General features: G+C 37.4%; 3 protein-coding genes across 3 annotated transcripts in view; 1 reads left to right on the top strand and 2 right to left on the bottom strand.

Moving 5' to 3' along the window:
- The window catches only part of chmp5b (charged multivesicular body protein 5b), a 5,253-nt gene extending 210 nt beyond the window's left edge, over nucleotides 1-5,043 (top strand). Inside the window, exons 2-8 of the mRNA XM_062441837.1 lie at nucleotides 1,843-1,947; nucleotides 2,129-2,175; nucleotides 3,287-3,380; nucleotides 3,473-3,544; nucleotides 3,649-3,757; nucleotides 4,458-4,570; nucleotides 4,659-5,043. Coding sequence (XP_062297821.1) covers nucleotides 1,843-1,947; nucleotides 2,129-2,175; nucleotides 3,287-3,380; nucleotides 3,473-3,544; nucleotides 3,649-3,757; nucleotides 4,458-4,570; nucleotides 4,659-4,709 — 591 coding nt within the window. The 3' untranslated portion in view covers nucleotides 4,710-5,043. The remainder of the gene's footprint in view (nucleotides 1-1,842; nucleotides 1,948-2,128; nucleotides 2,176-3,286; nucleotides 3,381-3,472; nucleotides 3,545-3,648; nucleotides 3,758-4,457; nucleotides 4,571-4,658) is intronic.
- An 88-nt stretch (nucleotides 5,044-5,131) lies between these two features.
- On the bottom strand, nucleotides 5,132-10,799 carry fastkd3 (FAST kinase domains 3). The gene is made up of 7 exons (XM_062441810.1): nucleotides 10,718-10,799; nucleotides 7,913-9,411; nucleotides 7,266-7,351; nucleotides 6,858-7,032; nucleotides 6,705-6,774; nucleotides 5,512-5,626; nucleotides 5,132-5,387 (listed from the first exon to the last, which is right to left on the bottom strand). Exons 2-7 carry the CDS (start codon nucleotides 9,375-9,377, stop codon nucleotides 5,289-5,291), a joined length of 2,010 nt encoding a protein of 669 aa, XP_062297794.1. The 5' UTR covers nucleotides 9,378-9,411; nucleotides 10,718-10,799; the 3' UTR covers nucleotides 5,132-5,288.
- A 1,834-nt stretch (nucleotides 10,800-12,633) lies between these two features.
- On the bottom strand, nucleotides 12,634-17,552 carry myl12.1 (myosin, light chain 12, genome duplicate 1). Its single transcript, XM_062441506.1, has 4 exons — nucleotides 17,465-17,552; nucleotides 14,326-14,530; nucleotides 13,347-13,508; nucleotides 12,634-13,255 (listed from the first exon to the last, which is right to left on the bottom strand). The coding sequence occupies exons 2-4, from the start codon at nucleotides 14,507-14,509 to the stop codon at nucleotides 13,083-13,085; spliced, it is 519 nt and encodes a 172-aa protein (XP_062297490.1). The 5' UTR covers nucleotides 14,510-14,530; nucleotides 17,465-17,552; the 3' UTR covers nucleotides 12,634-13,082.
- Between the last annotated feature and the right edge of the window lie 2,395 nt (nucleotides 17,553-19,947).

A 19,947-nucleotide genomic window follows, 5' to 3' on the forward strand; every position in this document is an offset into this window, starting at 1 on the left:
TGGTCTCTTTCTTTAGCTTAGCTCGACTTTTAATGTGCAGAGGCCACAAAGAGAGTTAGTCATGGTTTAACTTGTAATTGTTGTCATAATACACAAACTTATACATCAAGTATATGTTGTATTACATTAAAAACAAACTAGACTATCAGAAAAGTGTTAGATTAAGCGTCATGTGTCGATAATAATCAAAGTATTTAAGCAAAACAATGAGTTTTGTTTGTTTAGATAGTAAGTGAGTCAGCTTTATGTAATATTCAGCTGGAATTTGAGACATTTCATTAACATACAACAGGAACCATGTCATTGTCATTTCACTGACTTGTCTGACTTTAAACCAGTTTAACCAGTTTATATAGGTTGCTTGTCAGGGCAGAAACCTCGAAGCTAATGTCAGCTGTTAAAGGGATAAGTTAAGGGGAAACATCAGTAAAGATACTTAATGTTAAGGGGTTTTTAACACTTTGCATGTGAGAAAGTGTTAGGCATGACTGCAGAAAGTCTTAACATTGTTTAAACCAACTTTTGGATTAGAGAAACCTTTAATGTGCTTATGAAAACAGACAAATGTGGCAATATACCTGCTTTTTTCCCACCATCCAGATAAAAAACCACCACATTTATACCAGATGTTCACCACTTACACTTGTGACATGACTGCAGAAAGTCTTAACACTGTTTAAACCTACTTTTAAATTTGTTAAACCTTTAATTTGCTCATGAAACTAGTAAAATATGGCGATTTCCCTGCTTTTTTCCCACCATCCAGATCAAAAACCACCATATTTATACTTTGCCAAATTGTAATAATAATAACTAAATCCAGATTTTTACCACTTACACTTATGAGAAAGTGTTAGACATGACTGCAAAAAGCCTTAACACTGTTTAAACCTACTTTTGGATGTAAGACACCTTTAATTTGCGTATGAAAACAGACAAATATGGCGATTTCCCTGCTTTTTTCCCACCATCCAGATCAAAAACCACCATATTTATAATTGCCAAATTGTCATAATAACCACATCTAGATTTTCACCACTTACACTTGTAAGAAAGTGTTAGACATGACTGCAGAAAGTCTTAATCCTCCTGTTGTCCTCAGGTTTGACCTGTTTTTAAACTGTTTTATATCAGAAATATAGATTTATTTCGTCTAATTGCATGAAAATCACGTGTCTTGTTGCATACTGCATCGTTTGTAAGTATTGTCATAAAGCTAGAATTATGTTTTTAGGTGATTCTGCTCAGTATTAAAATATCTCAAGAAACAAATAGTCTAGTATGGCAGAAGACATCACAGAGTGTCATAATCCTGAGTTTCATTCATTTTACAGTAGCAAATGTTTAATGAGTCTTTGGAGTCTCCTTTTAAATCTAGTCCAGATTTGACACGTTTAATTATAGTTGTTTTTGATCTGGATGTGCTTGTATGTGGTCTGGATGGGTTAAAAAAAAAAAGCCCCTTTTTCTGTTTTCATGAGCAAAATAAAGATTTCTCATATCTGAAAGTGTGTTTAAACAGCGTTAAAGCTTTTTTCTACAATGTCTTAACACTTTATCACAAATCTCACTAAACATCATCATTTATGTTTCCTCTTAGCCACAAATCAGAGGCTAACTTCAGCGTCATAACTGGAGCTGATTTGACAGGAAGTAACAGACACTGTGTCATATTTAATGTTAATCAATAAGACTCCTGAGTATGTGTGTGTGCCTTTAAGGAATAACCTACGAGCAGTCAATCAGCTTGTATTGACTGTATTTAGTGTGTAATTCAATAACTAATGATCAGCCGTCAAACTGAAGTTAACACTCTATTTGGTCTTTTTCTACTTTTTAAAGGTTGATTCTCGGGCAGAGTCCGTCGACAAGAAAATCGCCCGGCTAGATGTTGAACTGGTGAAGTACAAAGATCAGATGAAGAAGATGAGAGACGGACCTTCGAAGGTGAGATTTTACGTCCAGTGTTGATGTGAAATACTGAATGAAAATCACACCGAGTATTGTTGAAAAGTGTGAAATACAATGTGTAGTTACATTACTTATTACATTTTAAATAGGGTAACTAGTAATCTGTAACATATTACATTTCCAAAAGTAACCCTGTTTGTTTTTCTTAACCTACTAGAACATGGTCAAGCAAAAGGCGATGAGAGTTTTGAAGCAGAAGAGAATGTAAGTAGATTAATGTCCTTTGTGTGAGTGTTTATGGGTCAATGACGTATAAGGATGTTCAACAACTCAATTGTAGAATAATAAAAACAAGCATATCTAATGCAGTAGTTCAAACATTCAGAATGTTGTGTACCTGAAGATCCATATTATACATTATAAATTAAGTGATTTTAATGGGTTTTTCAAGATTAATTGGCACTGGCCTTAAAAAAAGTCGTGTGGTGCGACCATGATTCATCTTGAAATATCTTTATATAAATAAAAGATCATCATTTACAAAAATGTAAAAAAAAAAAAAAAAAAAAATGCAAATACTTTGTTTCCAAACACTTTATATTACTGAAAACGTGTAAAAAAAAAAAAGATGTGAAACGTGTTAACCCTCCTGTTGTCCTCAGGTCAAGGAAGGACAGGAGGAAGGAAGGGAGGAAGGAAGGGAGGGAGGAAGGAAGGGAGGAATGAAGGAAAGGAGTAAGAGGGAGGGAGGGAGGAAAAGAGGAAGGAATTAAGGAGAGAAGGAAGGGAGGAAGGAAATGAAGAAGGAAGGTAGGAAGGAAGGAAGTGAGGGAAGAAGGAAGGGAGGAAGGAAAGGTGGAAGGAGGGACAGGAGGAAGGAAGGAAGGAAGGAAGGAAGGAAAGGAAAGGAGTAAGGAGGGAGGGAGGAAAAGAGGAAGGAAGTAAGGAGAGAAGGAAAGGAGGAAGGAGATAAGGAAGGAAGGAAGGAAGTGAGGAAAGAAGTATGGAAGGAAGAAGGAGCAAAGAAAGAGGGAGGAAGGAAAGAAGGAAAGAAGGAACAGTCAAAAGAGATGGGGTCAATTTGACCCGGGAGGACGACATGAGGGTTAAATAAATTGATTTATTTCAAGATGAATCATGGTCGCACCACGACTTTTTTTAAGGCCAATTAATCTTGAAAAACCCCTAAAATCACTTTCAAATGTATAATAAGGATCTTCAGGTACACAACATTCTGAATGTTTGAACTACTGCATTACATATGCTTGTTTTTATTATTCTAAAATTGAGTTGTTGTAAATCCTTATACGTCATTGACCCATATATTCTTTAAATAAAAATGTTTTTCACTTCTTGGTTCTCTTACTTCCTGCAGGTACGAGAGTCAGCGAGACAACCTCATGCAGCAGTCGTTCAACATGGAACAACAAAACTATACAATCCAAACCCTCAAAGACACTAAAACTACAGTAAGAGACGATTATTTTATGTATGAGATGAGCTTTACTGAGCCCAACTCAAGAAAACGTGGTTAACTAATTAAATCTTGTTGTTTTTTTAGGTTGACGCCATGAAAGTCGGCCTCAAAGACATGAAGAAAGCCTACAAGCACGTGAAAATTGATCAGATTGAGGTATTTTCTTGCATACTTAAAACAGCAAGAAAAATATTATATTACAAGAAACTTGAAACATTTTGTCTTTGTCTCATTTTCATGTTTCTTTTTTATTATTTTAGGATGTTCAAGATCAGCTCGAGGACATGATGGAAGACGCCAACGAAATCCAGGAGGCGATGGGCCGGAGCTACGGCACGCCAGAAATTGACGACGACGACTTGGAAGCAGGTCAGTAAAAAGAAAAGAGGAGGAGCTCAGGAGGAAGGTGGTGATGTGTAGGTTTCCTCCAAGTCACATATCAGAGTCTCATCCTCTCGGTAATTTAAGGATTTAAATGAATACTTCATCATCAGCCAGAGAAATAGTTTGTTTTTATTCTTATTCCTCTACATCAATCAAAGTTTATTGATGGAGCACCTTTTTAATACTGGTTAATGTATAAAGTGTTTTACGGCTGATTGATAAGCTGATAATAAGACAGAACAAGTGACATGAATAAAAATGATGAAAGAATAAATTAAAAAGGAAAAACGTTTACCCTTCATGAGGGGAAAGTGTTAATTGATGCAGTGAAAAATGCAGGTTTATATGTTTATTTCTTTCAATTTATTTAAGAATAAAAACAGATTTACAAGAGTTTAAAGATTGTATCTAAAAGGGGAAAATTGCATCAACACAGCATTTGTCTTCCACTGACAAAAGTTGTTGAATTTCACATATTAAACTTCAAATTTCAGGCGAAAAGTAAAAAGTATTCAGTGTTTTTAAAGCTCAAAAATGTAAAAATTAGCCTAATTTGACCCTGAATAATATGTAAAGGGTTAATTAACAACTATATCACCGCATTTCTTCAGTATTATCCCTCTGCAGCAGTGATTCAGGAGATTTTAGTTCTTATTAAAGACTAAATTTCCGTATTTTTTAACAGAGTTGGACGCTCTTGGAGACGAGCTCCTGCTGGATGAGGACAGCTCTTACCTGGACGAGGCTTCCTCCGCTCCTTCTATCCCTCAGGGTCTGCCTGGCGAGGCCAGCAACAGGGTGCGTCACAACATTCAGGATCCAGAGATGGCCATTAAACACATTTTTGCATCTACTTATTATTTATTTCTTTATCTTTATATTCCAGGATGGTGTTCTGGTGGATGAGTTCGGCCTTCCTCAGATTCCCGCCACATAAAAGGAGCGATGGTGATGGCGATGGCGACACTCCTGATGGTTTTAAATGTATCATAGCCTCTCGTACTTTTCTTTTTTTTGTATCTACCAACTAACACTCCCAAGCCTTAGACCAAAGCGTCTTCTGTCCAGCGAATGATGTAGACTACAACTTGAAATCAGGTTTCTTAATTAGAACAACTTTTTAATAATTCTTCTGTATAATTGAGCTCATGTCATATATATGTATCGGAGGTGTTTTGAGGTTTTTTGCAATCTGGGTTTTTTCTCTTTAACTTTGTACAGTTTCTGCATCGCTGCGTTGCTACCGACAACATCAATAAATTATATTTTTCAAGCAATCCTTAAATTTTGTGTGATGCATTCAAGTCATTAAAAAAAAAAAAAATGCAGAATTTATATAAAAGTCACTTTATTGTGAAGTTAAATATGTGCAAGTGCATAATCAATAACTTAAACACATTGATATTTAAGTCATGGCAAAGAGTCTTTAGCAAAAATAAATAATATCTTTTATTAAGCTGGAAAAAAAAGCTCAACTGAAATAATGAGCCCAGATGTGCTACAGATGTTTAAATCATCACCAGCTCAGTCTGTAACTGTGTGGGAAGATCTTTTGGTGCAGATACTCAACCACACTGGTCCTGTTACGCAGTTTTTCCATTTCATAGAAAGGGATCTAGAAAAAAAAAGAACAAAATTACACTAGAAGGCAGAAAGAAATATGCATAACAGGCATAAACTGCATAATACAGAGATCTGTCAAATAGGAACAAGCATTAAAGTGAAGATTAGAGTCTAACCTGCACGACTTCATATCCCAGCAGCCTCAGGTGTCGATGTTTAATGGCCTCTTTCCCGAGCAGCTGCCTCTTGTTTGTGGAGAATCTTTTAGGTCCATCAATACAAATGGCTATCCTGTTAATGCACGAATAAAAACAGCACAATGAAGAAGAAGGAAACACATCTGTGGGTCCATATGAATATAACATATAATAGAAAAGTTAAAGTTAAATTGCAATACAAGGATGAGACAGTACAGATATATTTACAAGCTCATGCAGTATTGGTTTAAACACATACATTAAAATGCTTAAACACAGCGTGAAAAGTGGAGACAGTTTTGCAGTGTAAGATTTATATCCTCCCCCTGTTTCTGTTTCTGTCTGTGAACATGTGACAATGTGATGAACTGTAGCTTTTTGGAGTTTTTTTGAGGGGGGAGGTTGAGTGTTGTGGTTTTTTATAATCCTGTTTTAAAGGGGAGGGGACGGGCATTTTTTTAAATTAAAAAATGTCGCCTTTAAAAGAAAGAAAGAAGCACAATCTGTTACATAACTGTCATTATTTTAAACACACTCTTGAGTCTCTGCGGACAGCGACGGCACAACTGCACTAAGAATAATAAAAAAATAGTTCCTGTAATATTCTGTCAATGACTGTTGAGGGAGTTACTTTTCTTTCTTTCCCCCCATTTTTTGTGACCAAACTGTAAATGCTTTCCTCTCGCTGCAATGTTTATGATGCTCCGTTATAAAGCACTTGAGCGGTTATTGATTTATTTTTTTCGGCCTTTTTTAAAAGCAGGGATCAGATGTTTATGTCGGTGGCGGAGGGATACGTTCAAGGCAAACGGTGCGTTACTATTTCCATTAAATCTGCAGAATAGTCTAGTTTAATCTCTCTCTCTCTCTCTCTCTCCCTCTCTCCCTCTCCCTCTCTCTCTCCCTCTCTCTCTCCCTCTCTCTCTCCCTCTCTCTCTCCCTCTCTCTCTCCCTCTCTCTCTCTCTCCCTCTCTCTCTCCCTCTCTCTCTCTCTCCCTCTCTCTCTCCCTCTCTCTCTCCCTCCCTCTCTCTCTCCCTCTCTCTCTCCCTCTCTCTCTCCCTCTCTCTCCCCCTCTCTCTCTCCCTCTCTCTCCCTGCTCTGTGTGAAATGTACCTTCATATAACCTTTGTTGTAATTTGGCGCTTGATTTATCACACATGAAAGCGTTTACCTCTTGTAAACATCGTCTTCGTGACTGGCAGGCAACACGTATCCCTCCTCGTCGAGCTTTATCTCCACATCTACGATAAGATAAATAATAAGTTATAAAGCAGGCGAACTATAAGAAACATTTATTAAAACCAGCAGCTGTAAGTGTTTTTACCTAACGTGTAGCAGTACGGGGTCAGGACTCGAGACCCAAAGTACGATCGAGCCCCGAGTAAATCCACCAGTCCAGATTTGACCGAGTGGTACAGATGTACGTCCACCGGTGATTCCACAGTGTGTCCGGATGTGAGGAAAGACTTTATGCGGTATTTGGAGAGAAGCCGCGGACCCTGATGAAGATGCCACACCCAGATATTCATTCAATCTGACAGAAGATCTTTAGCTTTAGTATGTCAAACATCTGTCTTAAAGGTTAAAAAGACTAAACTCTTTAAATTCTGCTTTTATTTCAATTGTACCTTCATAAATAACTGCATTTAACCTCATATACTGATAATATGTTAAGTGAGAAGTTGGCTTTATCAGTTAAATATCTAACATAACACAAATAAAAGGTAAATACCTCGTAGAAAGGACACTCTAACTTCAACGTCATGTAGAGCTGAGTCAGCTGCGCCAGAACCACCCGATCAATTTTCGTGCCTCCATCTGAAACGTAGAGAAATGCAGAACATAGGATATATATTTCATCTCTATAAAAGGGGAACTTTTATGATGTATTGGGTTAAAATGTGAAAATAAACGTATGAATAACTTGCACACATTCATCAAATTTCTGCTTTCAATCCATTTTGAGAGAATATATTAGAGGATTATGGTAAAAATGTCTAAGTGGTGTAACCATAAAAACTTTGTACCAAATAATTCAGCTTGCTTAAAAACAGTAAGTTGTCAATAAAACACCATATCAACTAGTTTGGCATGATCTTACATTATAACTTTTATATTAAATAAAGGTAATGGAATACAATTGTTCTAAATATTACATTTCATCTGGTAACCATGGAGATCAGGAAACATTTACATGTTTTTAAATGAAGTCATTATTAGTATAAGTCCACTTAAATACAAAAAATTGTGCAAAATACAACATTTTAACAAACCTAATTCTGCTTTTAAGATAATTTTTTACATATTTTGAATCGCTCATCTTGCCAACCCTTATTTGTCACTGACCCTTTATATATATCTGAGGACAGGATGTTTTACCTTCCAGCTGCTGGAGGAAGAAGCTGCTAAAAACTTTGGAGACAAAGTTAACGGGGAACCTCTCCACCAGGATGCAGGCGTGAAGCAGGTTGAGCAGCATGCGAGGCTGGAAGTGTGAGAAGCGTGTTCGCAGGATGGATTCCACCTTCCTGAACAAGTCGCCGGCGTTGGGCGGGACGTATCCCAGCTTCCCGAAAGGCACGATCTGCCTCGCCACCTGGCTGGTGCTGTAGTCGTCTGCTCGGTACACGAAGCTCTCGGCGACGGCGTCGAACACCACCGGAGACAGGATGTTCCTCCGGCTGAAGAACTGCATCACCTTGGTAACCGTCTCTGGGTGGGAGGTGAACGCCATCTTGGGGACGTACCTCTCCATCGCCTCCACAAAGTAATGATCGCTGTGACCGAAGTGCATCAGCGCCACGAGCACCAGGCTGAGCTCGTCGTCGGTGAAGTGAGGTATGTGTCGCACCGCCTGCTTACACAGACTGATCACCAGCGGCATGGCCTGGGTCTGCTTCAGGGTGACGAGGGCGCTGAGGAGCCCGCTGACGGCCGCAGGGTTCATACGGTAGGTGACGGTGACGGCGTGAGTGTGCATGGCGTTCAACAGGTCTCTGTATTTCCCGTCTACGCCCACGCCGCTCTGCAGAAGTTGATAAACAGCCTGGAGGTCCGCTAAGCTCCACTGAGCCGGCTCCTGCTTCTGGATTTGCTCCATCACCTCGTCCAGCATCACACTGCCGCGTCCCTCCATGGCCAGCATCGCCTGGCCCAGACTGCACAGCTGCCCCACGCTCATGTGCCTCCCGTCCAGCCTCTCCTGGCTCTCCGACACCAGCCGCACCATCAGCGTGCTCCAAGGGTCCAGGAAGAGGCGAGTGCAGGCCAGCAGAGCCGACACCAAACCGGCGTCCGTCAGCCGCCCGGAGTCCTGCTCCAGCTGGGAGCACAAAGCCGTGATGGTGTCGTTCTGCAGCACGGCCGGATCCTTCAGAGCGTTGCCATCCTGCTCCAAGTCGGCCACACGGTGGAGCGCGGCCGCCGCCATGGTGTCAGATATGATCTCCACCGTGCGCAGCAGTTTGAAAACCTGCCGGGACGACGAGCAGTTCTCCAAACGCTGCTGGAACGCCTGCTCCTCTGCTGCGGTGGGTCGGTGCAGCTGGGTCAGACGAAACCTGGGAACAGAGTCTTTGTGGAGTCCGACGGAGCTGCTGGCGACGAAGGACGGCTCCCTGACGATGGTTGCCAGGCTCCTCACTCTGCTGTCCGGCTGCAGCTTCAGGCAGCCCTGTTTATGGATGCAGCGGCTGGCTGACGTGCAAAGGCAGGCGACGCATGAGGGCTGAGCTGCAGGGCTGCTGCTCAGGAGTCTGGTGGAGCAGAGGGGAACAACGGGAGGGTAACGCTGGATCCCCAACTGCCTCAGCAGCGGACGTCTCTGGATCAGCTTCAAAGCCATGAAAGCCACGACTCCTCAGACCAGTGAAGGGAAACTTTAAAGACAAGAAAGAAGACACATGTTTATACCATATAACAAAAGAAGACAAAACTACTGAGCTGCCTCCTTTACTGGTTTCTACCTCCTGTGACCCTGCGTCCTCATATGGAGACATTACAATTTGAGTTTGCTGGACCTTATACTTCATTCTGCTGAACTTTGACCTGTTGACCTCATTCATACACACCTTTTTGTGCCACTTAGTTTTAGCAAAAGCACAAAACATTATAAAAAATCTGCATAAAAACAACCAAAAGTGAACCAGGTAGAAAACCTTATCAAATTTTATGGTTGAAACTTGTTTATTTATGCTTAATAACGTTTGTAGTTTGATACAAATTTGATTAAGTTTAGCTAAAGCAACCAGGAAGTACTTGTTTGGGGACGCTGAGATTTTATTATCATTGGTGTAAATGTAAGGAAATAAATAGTTTCATACACTGGTGAGTTAATTGAAAACCCATTGTCCCCATATGAGGACATTATTTGTACCTATCAGGACCTACTAATACACAAATACATAGGCGATATTACAATTTGTTTGCATACCAAACAAAAGCTCAGGTCCCTGGAGGTTAATGCATTATTTATAATAAATGTCCAAACTATTAAGCTTTATTTATGTGTCTAAATAAGAGAAAACAAACAAAAGAAAAACAAAACCAGACAATAAACTAAGGAAAAATAAGAAAATACATTTAAATTGTATAAATTATAAATGATACAACGTATATAATATGATAAAATAGAGTTAAAGAAGGTAAATTAACATAAATCAGTCAATTTAAATGAAAAGTTAATACATTGAGGCTCTACTCAGTTGCACAATTATACATTTTAGCAGCTTTTCTGCAGATTTTTCAATTAAAAACACTTCAAGCATTTATAACACAGTCTAAACTCATTATAAAAAGCATGAAACCGTGTGGAGGCTCATTCATTTAGCCTTTTATTGTCTATAAATTAATATTTTGCCATACTGAGCCCTGTGTTAGACATTTATTCTAGCTTCTCTTTATCATAACCAGTCCATGAATTAAATCAACATATGAATAAAGGTCAGCAGAGTATAACATAAACACAAATATATATTCATTATTTCATTTTAAGCTTTTATCCATTCATTAGTAAGTCATTTGTCTGACCTCCTGTTTCTTAACTAACCTTGAAGCTGTTAGCTGCTAGCCTAGAAGAGTCTCTCTGCTATCCTGCTTCTTAACGTGGCTTTAAAAAAGTGGACATTTAATATCAGACTGATAATTAAACATATAATATTAATGTTAAACTGTATAAAGTCTTACCTGGAGCTTTGTGACAGCAGGAAAAGGCTCAGAGGAGAGAAGAAACAGCGAGCAGAGAGGTGCAGGCTGCAGCCATGATGATAACGTGGTTCCGTAAGCGGCATGATGAGGCGTTCAAGGTGCGTCGTAAATTCTAGCATCATACTTATTGAATAATCACTTAGTCTAAAAATCCAAGCGATTTATTTATTTATATATATATCTTATAAAGCAATGGTTGACTATGTATATTAATAGCTGGACATAAATCTATAAAGATCTTACATATAGGCATATATTTGTTTTAACCAGCACAACATGAGGAATTCTTTCTAATCCTTTTAATTAATTGTTGCTATAAATACGCACGCCACTCTTGCATTCACGTCCAAATAAATTGGCATAACAACCAAAGTATAATTTGTATATGTAACTTTAGCAGTATTCTTAAAAGCTTTTGACATTGTTCATGTTTTTACTTTGAATTGCAATCTTTCCCACAGTAACTGAATGCAGCACCACTTGGGTTGCAACTTTCAGTCACCAGAGGGCGAAAAAAAAAATATATATCACCTTAAATATAATTTTAACTACATAATACACAGCTCAAAAGTATGTCATAAATTACATTACTTTGATGAAGTAATTGAAATAGTTACATTACTTATTACATTTTAAATAGAGTAACTAGTAATATGTAACCTATTACATATCTAAACTTACCTTCCCAACCCTGTACACTACTCAGACAAGAACTGAAGTGGGAAAATATATGATTGTGAAGGTGATTTTTGTTTCTCATGTGGACTTTAGGATGTATTTCATTAACATCTGTAATCGGACTCTGTAAACTTTTGCTAAGCTTCATTCTTATGTTTTCATCAGCTGCAGCATCACTCATATACTCACTTCCTTTTTTGGAGCCCAGTGCTAGAAATTTAATGTGATTGTAACTTTTAATTTAAATGTATTCTATAAAATTTCATTGAACTGGTCACTTCAGAGGCTTCAAAGCAACAGATGTGATTTTCATGAAAAATTTGGGGAGTATCTGCAGGCCCAATAATTAGGTTTTTAAAAAATGGACTTCTTATGCTGTTGTCAGTGTTGAGTAACTAGTGACTCCCCAACACCACTAATAAACAAGAAATAAGTGTAACAGTAATCTGAAAAAATGTGTAATTAAATGTTGATTACAAAGGTGATTACATCTGAAATCAGATTTCCAAAGTTACCTTCCCAACCCTGCTCATGGGTAGTATATAATAGTTTATTACCTCCAGCACATGATCAGGACTCAGCTGATCTCGGTTTCAACTCTTCTAATTTTGCCTTTTTTTCATATTCAAGATAACTTCATCCAGGATTAATGAACCAAATCCTCAAACTGCCTTTAAATGTATCAGGACTATTCTAGCCATAAAAAGCTGGAGTGGTGTAATCTTAAATAAATAAAAGGGGCGTTTTAAGTATTCTCAGAGAAGTAAACTCTGATCTCTCAGCTAAGTTTCTGCTTCTAAATAAACTCCAAACCAGAAACTTCCAATAGGATGAGATTAACTTTATCATCATGCTCATCTTGTCTCCAGTTCGGCGCCCTAACACGCCCGTTAGATAAGGACTTTTTATTACGTAACAACACTCCCTGTATGGGCAGACGTGAATCATCATTAGCTGCTTTCCCTCTCTCTATTATGAAGGGTTAAACTCCACTAAAGTATTTCTTTTAACTCAGTGAATCTGCCCTTTTTTGACCTTAAAAACAGAAAGAAAAAAAAGAAGAAAACCCCTGGAGGGAGTCGCTCGTCTGCACAGGTCGAGTGATTTCACGAGAGAGAAGAAAAAAAGAGAAGACTTGTCGAGACCTGACAAGAACCCGAGGAATGAAAAATGGTGCAAATAAGCGGAAAAAAATAAAGACAAAATAATACAAAACGCTTATTTCAGTTGTCATTTATGCCAAGTCAAGGGGGGAAAACAAGTCAGCAAACTACAACTTGATAGAGGGCTTTTATTTTTTAAAAAGTTTATATTATAAAAACTGTAAAAATTCAGGATGAATCCGATCATGATGATAATAAGCAAAGACGTTAATGTAATCCCTTAAGAGCCTCCAATAATAATAATAATATGCTGCTGCTGCTGCTTCACATCTTTACATGACAGAGAGAGAAAGAAGAAAACACATCTGACAACCGTTTAAAACTTCTTCTGATTAGAGCTCGTGTAAAATCTGACAGTATTTGAAGTTCTGACAAATACAGCAGGTAAGTTATTGCTTTGGTTTTCTTTATATAAACTGGATTTAAACTGGAGAGAGAGAGTTGAGACATGCAGCACAGAGAATAGTAAGAAGAGGAGGAATATGCTGGTGATGGCTCTCTTTTTAATCGTCCTTATCCTTGGCTCCGTGCTTTAGGATGCGCGTGAACTCCACGTAGTTGAAGTTGCTCTTCTTGTCGATGGGAGCCTCCCTGAAAAGCTCGTCCACCTCCTCGTCTGTAAAGCGGTCGCCCATCGTCGTGAGCAGGTCTCTGAGGTAATCTTCCTGGATGAAACCTGCAGGAAACAAATCAAAGGATTAAAAAAGGAAGACAGATATAATTAAGTTTGAGTGGTTTATGGGTATGAGCTCGACCGCCTCGCCTACCTGTCCCCTCCTCATCGAAGCAAGCGAACGCATTTCGGATCACATCTTCGGGGTCTGTGCCGTTGAGTTTCTCTCCGAACATGGTGAGGAACATGGTGAAGTTGATGGGACCCGGAGCCTCCATCATCATGGCCTCCAGGTACTCATCAGTTGGATTTTTGCCTAAAAAAGGAAAGAAAGATGGATAAGACACTTCTGCAAGTCTGCTGTGTTAAAACTACATCTGTGTTAGACCTTTTATTCCAATTTATTACCACAGGATTTAGGAAATGATGGTAAATAGGCCGTATTTAAATATATAAAACTCATTGTTTATTCTCTAGGCCTCTAAAAAGGTCTGTTTGCATGAGTTTAAATATAGTTTATAATCTATTCTTCCTTTCTTCCTACACTGAAATGGTTTGTACTCTTTTAAAAATGTAATTGTTTTATGATTTGTGTATTTTTTGCCGCCTTGTGAAGCACTTTGTAACTTTGCCTTCAAGCTTGCAGAATTAGTCTAAATGTGTTTATCTATTGTTGCCTTTTTTTTCTTACATTGAAATTTAATTATTTTATGATTTGTGCATTTTGCCGTCTTGTGAAGCACTTTGGATTGTGAAAAGTGCTCTATGAATTAAGCTTATTATTATTATTGCACTTTTTCAATGTGCATGAGTGCTAAATATCAGTACTTTGGATATACTATATTACTTTTGAACATAATGTTACTTTTTTTGCTACTATTGTTTATTTTATTGCTTGTGTATTTATTATTTATTGTCCTTTATTCTCTCTATTGATGCTTTCCACTTTGCTGCTGCAATTATGTAAATTTCCAAACTGCGGACAGCACATAAAGAAAGTAGCTGCACACTTTAACTGCTCCTGTTATTTGATTATCCATAGTTTCAGTCTTGAGTAAACATTCGTTCTCGTCCTGAACTGAACTGAACTCCCCCCCCCCTCCTTCCTGCTGCTGTTGCTACCGACGACTCACCGAGCGAGGCCAGCATGTCGTGGAGGTCCTCTTTGTCGACGAAGCCGTCTCGGTTCTGGTCGATCATGTTGAACGCCTCCTTGAACTCCTGGATCTGAGACTGGTCGAACATGGCGAAGACATTGGAGGTGGCGCGCTGGGGGCGCTTCTTCGTGGTCTTTCCCTTTGCTCTTTTGCTCGACATCTTGATTGTGTGTTTATATTCCTGGAGGAGGTAAAAAAGAAGAAAAGACAGTTAGGTTAAAGATCCAGCAGCTACGGATGTAAAACTTAAATAAATATCAGTGTTAATAGTATTTTACTGTCTTTAAATGGTTTAGCGGATGATTGAAAATAGCTTTTATGTTTAAATATGAAGACAATTCTTCACTTTTAGCCTTTAAATCTTGCTTTTCTATCAGTCACTACAGCACTGCTTTTAATATGATGAACTTTACTTGATGTTATATATTGTTTTTATTCTATTTGAGCTACTTTTACTATGTACTAGTTTTAAATCATTGATATTTTCAATCTTATGTTACATTAATGTTTCTTTTTTTGTTCTTTTTAAACATTGCTTTATGCTCCTTTAATGTCCCTTTTAATGTGAAGCTCTTGGTGTATGTAATTTTTTTTGCCTGTAAATCACTTTAAGCTGCATTTATTGTATAAAAAGGTGCTATACAAATACATAAAAAGTGAAATATGAAGATATACAACACTATATAGTTTAATTTTTAAGCTTTAATCACAAACGCATGACTGATTTAGCATCTTTAATCAGTGCTGAACATCCTTCAACAGTAAGAAGACATCATTCGTTTGGCAATAAAAACAGAAAACCGTCTCATCATCAGACGTAAAGTAGTTCATGTTGATACTCAAAATAAGATTTTGTCACTCGTGCTCATATTTCAGCATCGGGGGGGGGGCAGTTTAATTATGTGGCAATGTCCCTGAGCTATAAATGGAAATGTTCCTCAGCTTTCTGGGTTGATCAACTCGCTGCTCACCGGTAGGAAACTTAGTGATGTGAGGATTCATTCCCTTTTGAGGCAATGTCTTAAAGAGACTTTATACGCTGTCTCACATCCACTTTGTCTTTGTGTTGATGGGACAGAGTTTCATCCAGAGCTGGGACTCACTGTGTACTAAGATATTATTTAATAAGGTGATATGGTTAAAAAATATCATCTGGGTCACTGGTTATTATTATAAAACAGCTTCATTTAGGTTGAGTGAGGCTGTTTATTAAGAGCTGGGTGATAAAGAGCTGCTACTACTAACCATACTTATAATGAATCATGATGTTATGATGATTAGTTTTACAGTTATTCCATTGATAGTGTAAATAAAAGGATGTCTAGATGTGTTTTTGTCTTGAGAAACTGTTCAAAACCACAAAATATCATCACATTTAAGAAGCTAGGAGTGAATATGTATCATTTTTTAGAGCTGTAATATTTAAATCAATCAGTTGGAAACTATTTTGACAATTAAGTGAAAGTTTGATGTCCAAATTTGCTGATTCCAGCTTCAAAAATGTGAATATTTTCTAGTTTCTTCAATCATCTGTGATATTGGAACATCTTTGGGAAACAGTTATCATGATTTCTAACCATTTACTGATATTTTTTAAAGACAAAACCATTAAATTGAGTAAGTAATCGTTAGTTGCAGCCCTGAAAATGAACAAGAGATAAAATATGTGGCTCAAAAAATGATTAATCATGCATGTATCCTGTCTAAAAACACTTATTTTACAATTTAGGTCTTTGATTCAGTCTTTTTAATGAGCCAAACTACTAATCAATGAATCAATAACATAAATTGACAGGTTAGTAGCAAACCTGATCATGTTTTACTTGATAAATGACTCAAATGAATGAACCAACTATTAAAATTCTTGGCTGATGATTTCCGTTGACTCACTGCACCATCGATTGACTAATCATTTCAGTTAAAGGTGATAAGTTTAAGTTCCCCTCTAACTTAAAAACTATGTATTTATCTTCCTGTTTCTACAAGTTGTGCAGAGTTTGACACTTACAAGGTTGTTTTTCACATTAAATCTGCTTTAAGTTTAAAGTTTCTCTGCACACAAACACTGAAAAACAGACTTTATACTTTATTCATGAAGTTTTTAATGAGGGAGGACAAGGTGCCACTTTAAAAGACTTAATCAAGATAATTGAGCTTCATTTTTGGTGTAAATAGTATTTTTAATAAGTCTTAATACAAGTCAGGAGGGCCCACTGCTTATTTGAAGGTGATGCAAATACACATTATCACTATCATAACATGTATATTTGTCAGTGTTGGCCTTTGGACTTAATAAAGGAGGAGACAGGACCTGTATCCAGCATTTAAACTTATTAAATGTAATATAATGGTGTGTTCACAGTCCTCTCTAATGAGGGAGGACAAGGTGCCACTTTAAAAAAGGACAAGATAATAGTACTTAATGTGTTTTATGATGTGGAAACTAAACCAGACAGTGTCTTAATACAAGTCACACCTTTTAGGTCCCACTGGTTATTTTAAAACCTCACTTTCAATTATACAAGCTGTACTATTCTCCATTACAATGTAATATTGTGACTTAACTGTAGATTAAAAAGCACAAAAACCTTCAAAAAAATACGCTTCAAATGCACATTATCACTATCATAACAATGGTATTTGTTAGTGATGAGAACTTTTGAACTAAACTGAGCTACTTAAAGTCAGATTTCACACATATTTAGTATATTTTAAGGTGTATTTTACCTGCCAGGTGACACATTATATAAAACTACGCACTGTATTTCAATGGATTGAGGCCTGTTTTTGGGCCAAATTAACCACCAACACTTAAATTAAATGAGTTAACACATCTGTTCAAGTTTACGCCAATTCACACCAAGCAGCTACTAAATATATCCGCCTTCACAGATCAAAAATATGCATCTATTATTAATTATTAAAGGTTGAAGTTTCATAAAAGTTAGCAGCGGAGCTAATCGTTAGCCATGTTTCGACGCTGTAAAGCACACAAAAATGACTCGTTTAGCAATTTTAAATGCTTTAAATGTAAGCAGAGGCGGTGTTGCATTATTAGTACAAGTGTTGTTAAGCTTTAGCATGTAGAGAAATATATGTAAAAAAGTAGGCTTACCTTACGACGACCCGAAACTAATCAGCTAAAGCCCGTTGCTGCTGCTTCTCAACCACCGCCCTTCACTTCCTGGTGATAATGTTGGTTCCATACAGACAACTGGGTCAAACCAACTCAGAGAAAAGGGGGGGTTGTAACGGTTAAACCATTATTACCCGTTAGAAAACAACTTATATTTGTATTTCAGCCATATCATCTATATCAATATTTTAATATACTATTATATTCCCAAAATTGACACTCAGTTTGTTATTAATCTTGATAATAAAGTGAATACTATACCCTGACACCCCCCAAAGGAGTGAATGCAATTTCCCCAAAAACACTCCCTCGCTTGTGTTGAAAATTCCTGGATATGCCCTTTTAAGGAGAGAAAGGATAGGCTGTCCTTCACCATGCAACTCAAAGCCAAATAAAAGTTAAATCATCCCTGTGAGAATAAATGGATGATACTATTAACACATATGGGAATCGTTATTGAGTATTATTTTTTTTACCCTCCTTATGTGATGGATGATGCTGAAGAGATCAATACAGACACTGCTTGTGAGGGATAACTTAAATGTGTAGTTTAGTTATTTGAAGACACACAACATGAACTTAAAACAATGTAGAAAAAGACATTTACTTATAAATAAATGTCAAAATCTAACAGTTTTTTATATGTTTTCTAAGTAATGAACTAGTTGTAGTAACTAGTTGTTGGATAATCCTTTCTTTTTTCTTTGTTTCAGAGCTGAATTATGGACATTCCAGTACATTACTAAACATATAACCTCTTAATATGGCTCTCAGAGTGCAGCATATGATTCATTTGAATTAAAAATTTACTCCCATAGAGGGTCAGACTGAGGTCCAACCACAACAGTCTCTCAAAATCCTGTGGGAAACACTGTATATGCATCTGAATGTCATGGTATATATGCCTGTTTATGGTATACAACAGCTGTCTTAACCTTTTTCTGTTGTTTATATTGTTTTTCTATGACATACCAGTCACCATCCCCCCACATTCCCCTAGTTCCCCCTCTGTCAACCCCTCTAACCCCTGACATGATGAGCCAAGGCAGTATACAGCAAGAAAAAGAAAAAAGAACAACAGGAAACAGTAAAAACAAAACAAAAACACACACACTCCCAACCCAAATCCCCTGCTACCCTTCCCAGGAGTCCCAAAGCCATCACAGACATCATAAACCAATAGTATACTGTTTTTTCCCTTCAGATGTTATACTTATACACACATCACACATGTGCATAATTTACCATATGCACACTCTTTTGCTCACTTCATATATATACACAAAGTGCCCAAATTAACATTGTAATAGGGTTTTCTTGCCACAATTATATCTCCTGTTCACATGGACCAGTAGAAGATCCCTTCATAATGCACTTACAATGTAAGTGATGTTAATTAAAAGTTTATCTGAAGCTAAAAATAAGGTTCAGCCATCTAAATAAGTCAAATCAAGTAGATATCTTAATAATAACGTGCGTTAGTGTCTCTGTATTGGCTCAAGTTTTTCTCTATGAGACCTTTACCTAGTTAAATAACATGAAAAGGGATAAAAAGGAGAAGACAACCATGTAGAATAACCAAAACAATATGGTTAAAAAATGTCGGTAGGATGTATAATTATAGATACCGACAGTCCAGCATGTGTCAGACAACAGTTGGTACAGCAGTCATTGCTGTAAAGGAAGGGGATTACTGGTGTGGAGCTCATGACTCACGGGTTAAAACGAGCAACATGTGTCTTTTTTCCGGGAGTCATATCACTTTGATAACAAAATTAAATGGTGGCCATTGACATTTGTGGTAATGCGATATCTTCCTCTGACCAAAAGAGGCCACCGGTCCACATTGTTAACAGTAACACATGAAAGACTGATGGTTGTCTATAGTGTCTGTTTCCCAAATGAGCAGACACAAACCCTTACATACCTTTCGGGGGTCAAATTTGACCTATTTTTACATTTGGGAGCTTTAAAAACAACATATACACATTTCTTTTAGTTGGACTATTCCTAATGTGGCCCACAGTATACAAAAATGGAAATAAAACACATCATTTTTAAACGTTTTTGTATGTGCAAATCTATCAAATATTCTTCTGGACCATAAAATAGTAATTGTGAATATCTTTTTCCATAAATAAATCAACACACTCTTTATTAAGGATTAATCAAACATTTATTAAAGACTGATGGGGGAATTTATTAATGTTAAATTGGCTGTAGAGACTAATTATGAGTCAGAATATGAACAGTATGTAAAGGGTTAATGGGAAGCATTAATGGGAAACACAATTAAGCAAAAAATCAAGCACCAATTATGATGTAGGATTTTAAAAACAAGCAAGGCGTTACTGCAAAGGCTGAGAAGATTATACTAATGAATAATGTTGCCGTGGCGATATCTGTGAGGTTTCTTTGTCCATGTTTTTTAAGTGCTTGTTTACAGAGGGACCGGAGCTGAC

This window comes from Scomber scombrus, chromosome 20, assembly GCF_963691925.1.
Source record: "Scomber scombrus chromosome 20, fScoSco1.1, whole genome shotgun sequence".
Taxonomy (NCBI): domain Eukaryota; kingdom Metazoa; phylum Chordata; class Actinopteri; order Scombriformes; family Scombridae; genus Scomber; species Scomber scombrus.

Excerpts from the sequence above, each read along its gene's own strand:
- fastkd3 (XM_062441810.1), bottom strand. The coding sequence starts at position 9,377 with ATGGCTTTGAAGCTGATCCAGAGACGTCCGCTGCTGAGGCAGTTGGGG. Across the intron at positions 6,775-6,857 it reads CCCGTACTGCTACACGTTAG|ATGTGGAGATAAAGCTCGAC; the intron begins GTAAAAACACTT and ends ATCTTATCGTAG. Across the intron at positions 5,627-6,704 it reads GAAGACGATGTTTACAAGAG|GATAGCCATTTGTATTGATG; the intron begins GTAAACGCTTTC and ends GTGCATTAACAG.
- myl12.1 (XM_062441506.1), bottom strand. The coding sequence starts at position 14,509 with ATGTCGAGCAAAAGAGCAAAGGGAAAGACCACGAAGAAGCGCCCCCAG. Across the intron at positions 13,509-14,325 it reads CGACATGCTGGCCTCGCTCG|GCAAAAATCCAACTGATGAG; the intron begins GTGAGTCGTCGG and ends TTCCTTTTTTAG. Across the intron at positions 13,256-13,346 it reads CTTCGATGAGGAGGGGACAG|GTTTCATCCAGGAAGATTAC; the intron begins GTAGGCGAGGCG and ends TGTTTCCTGCAG.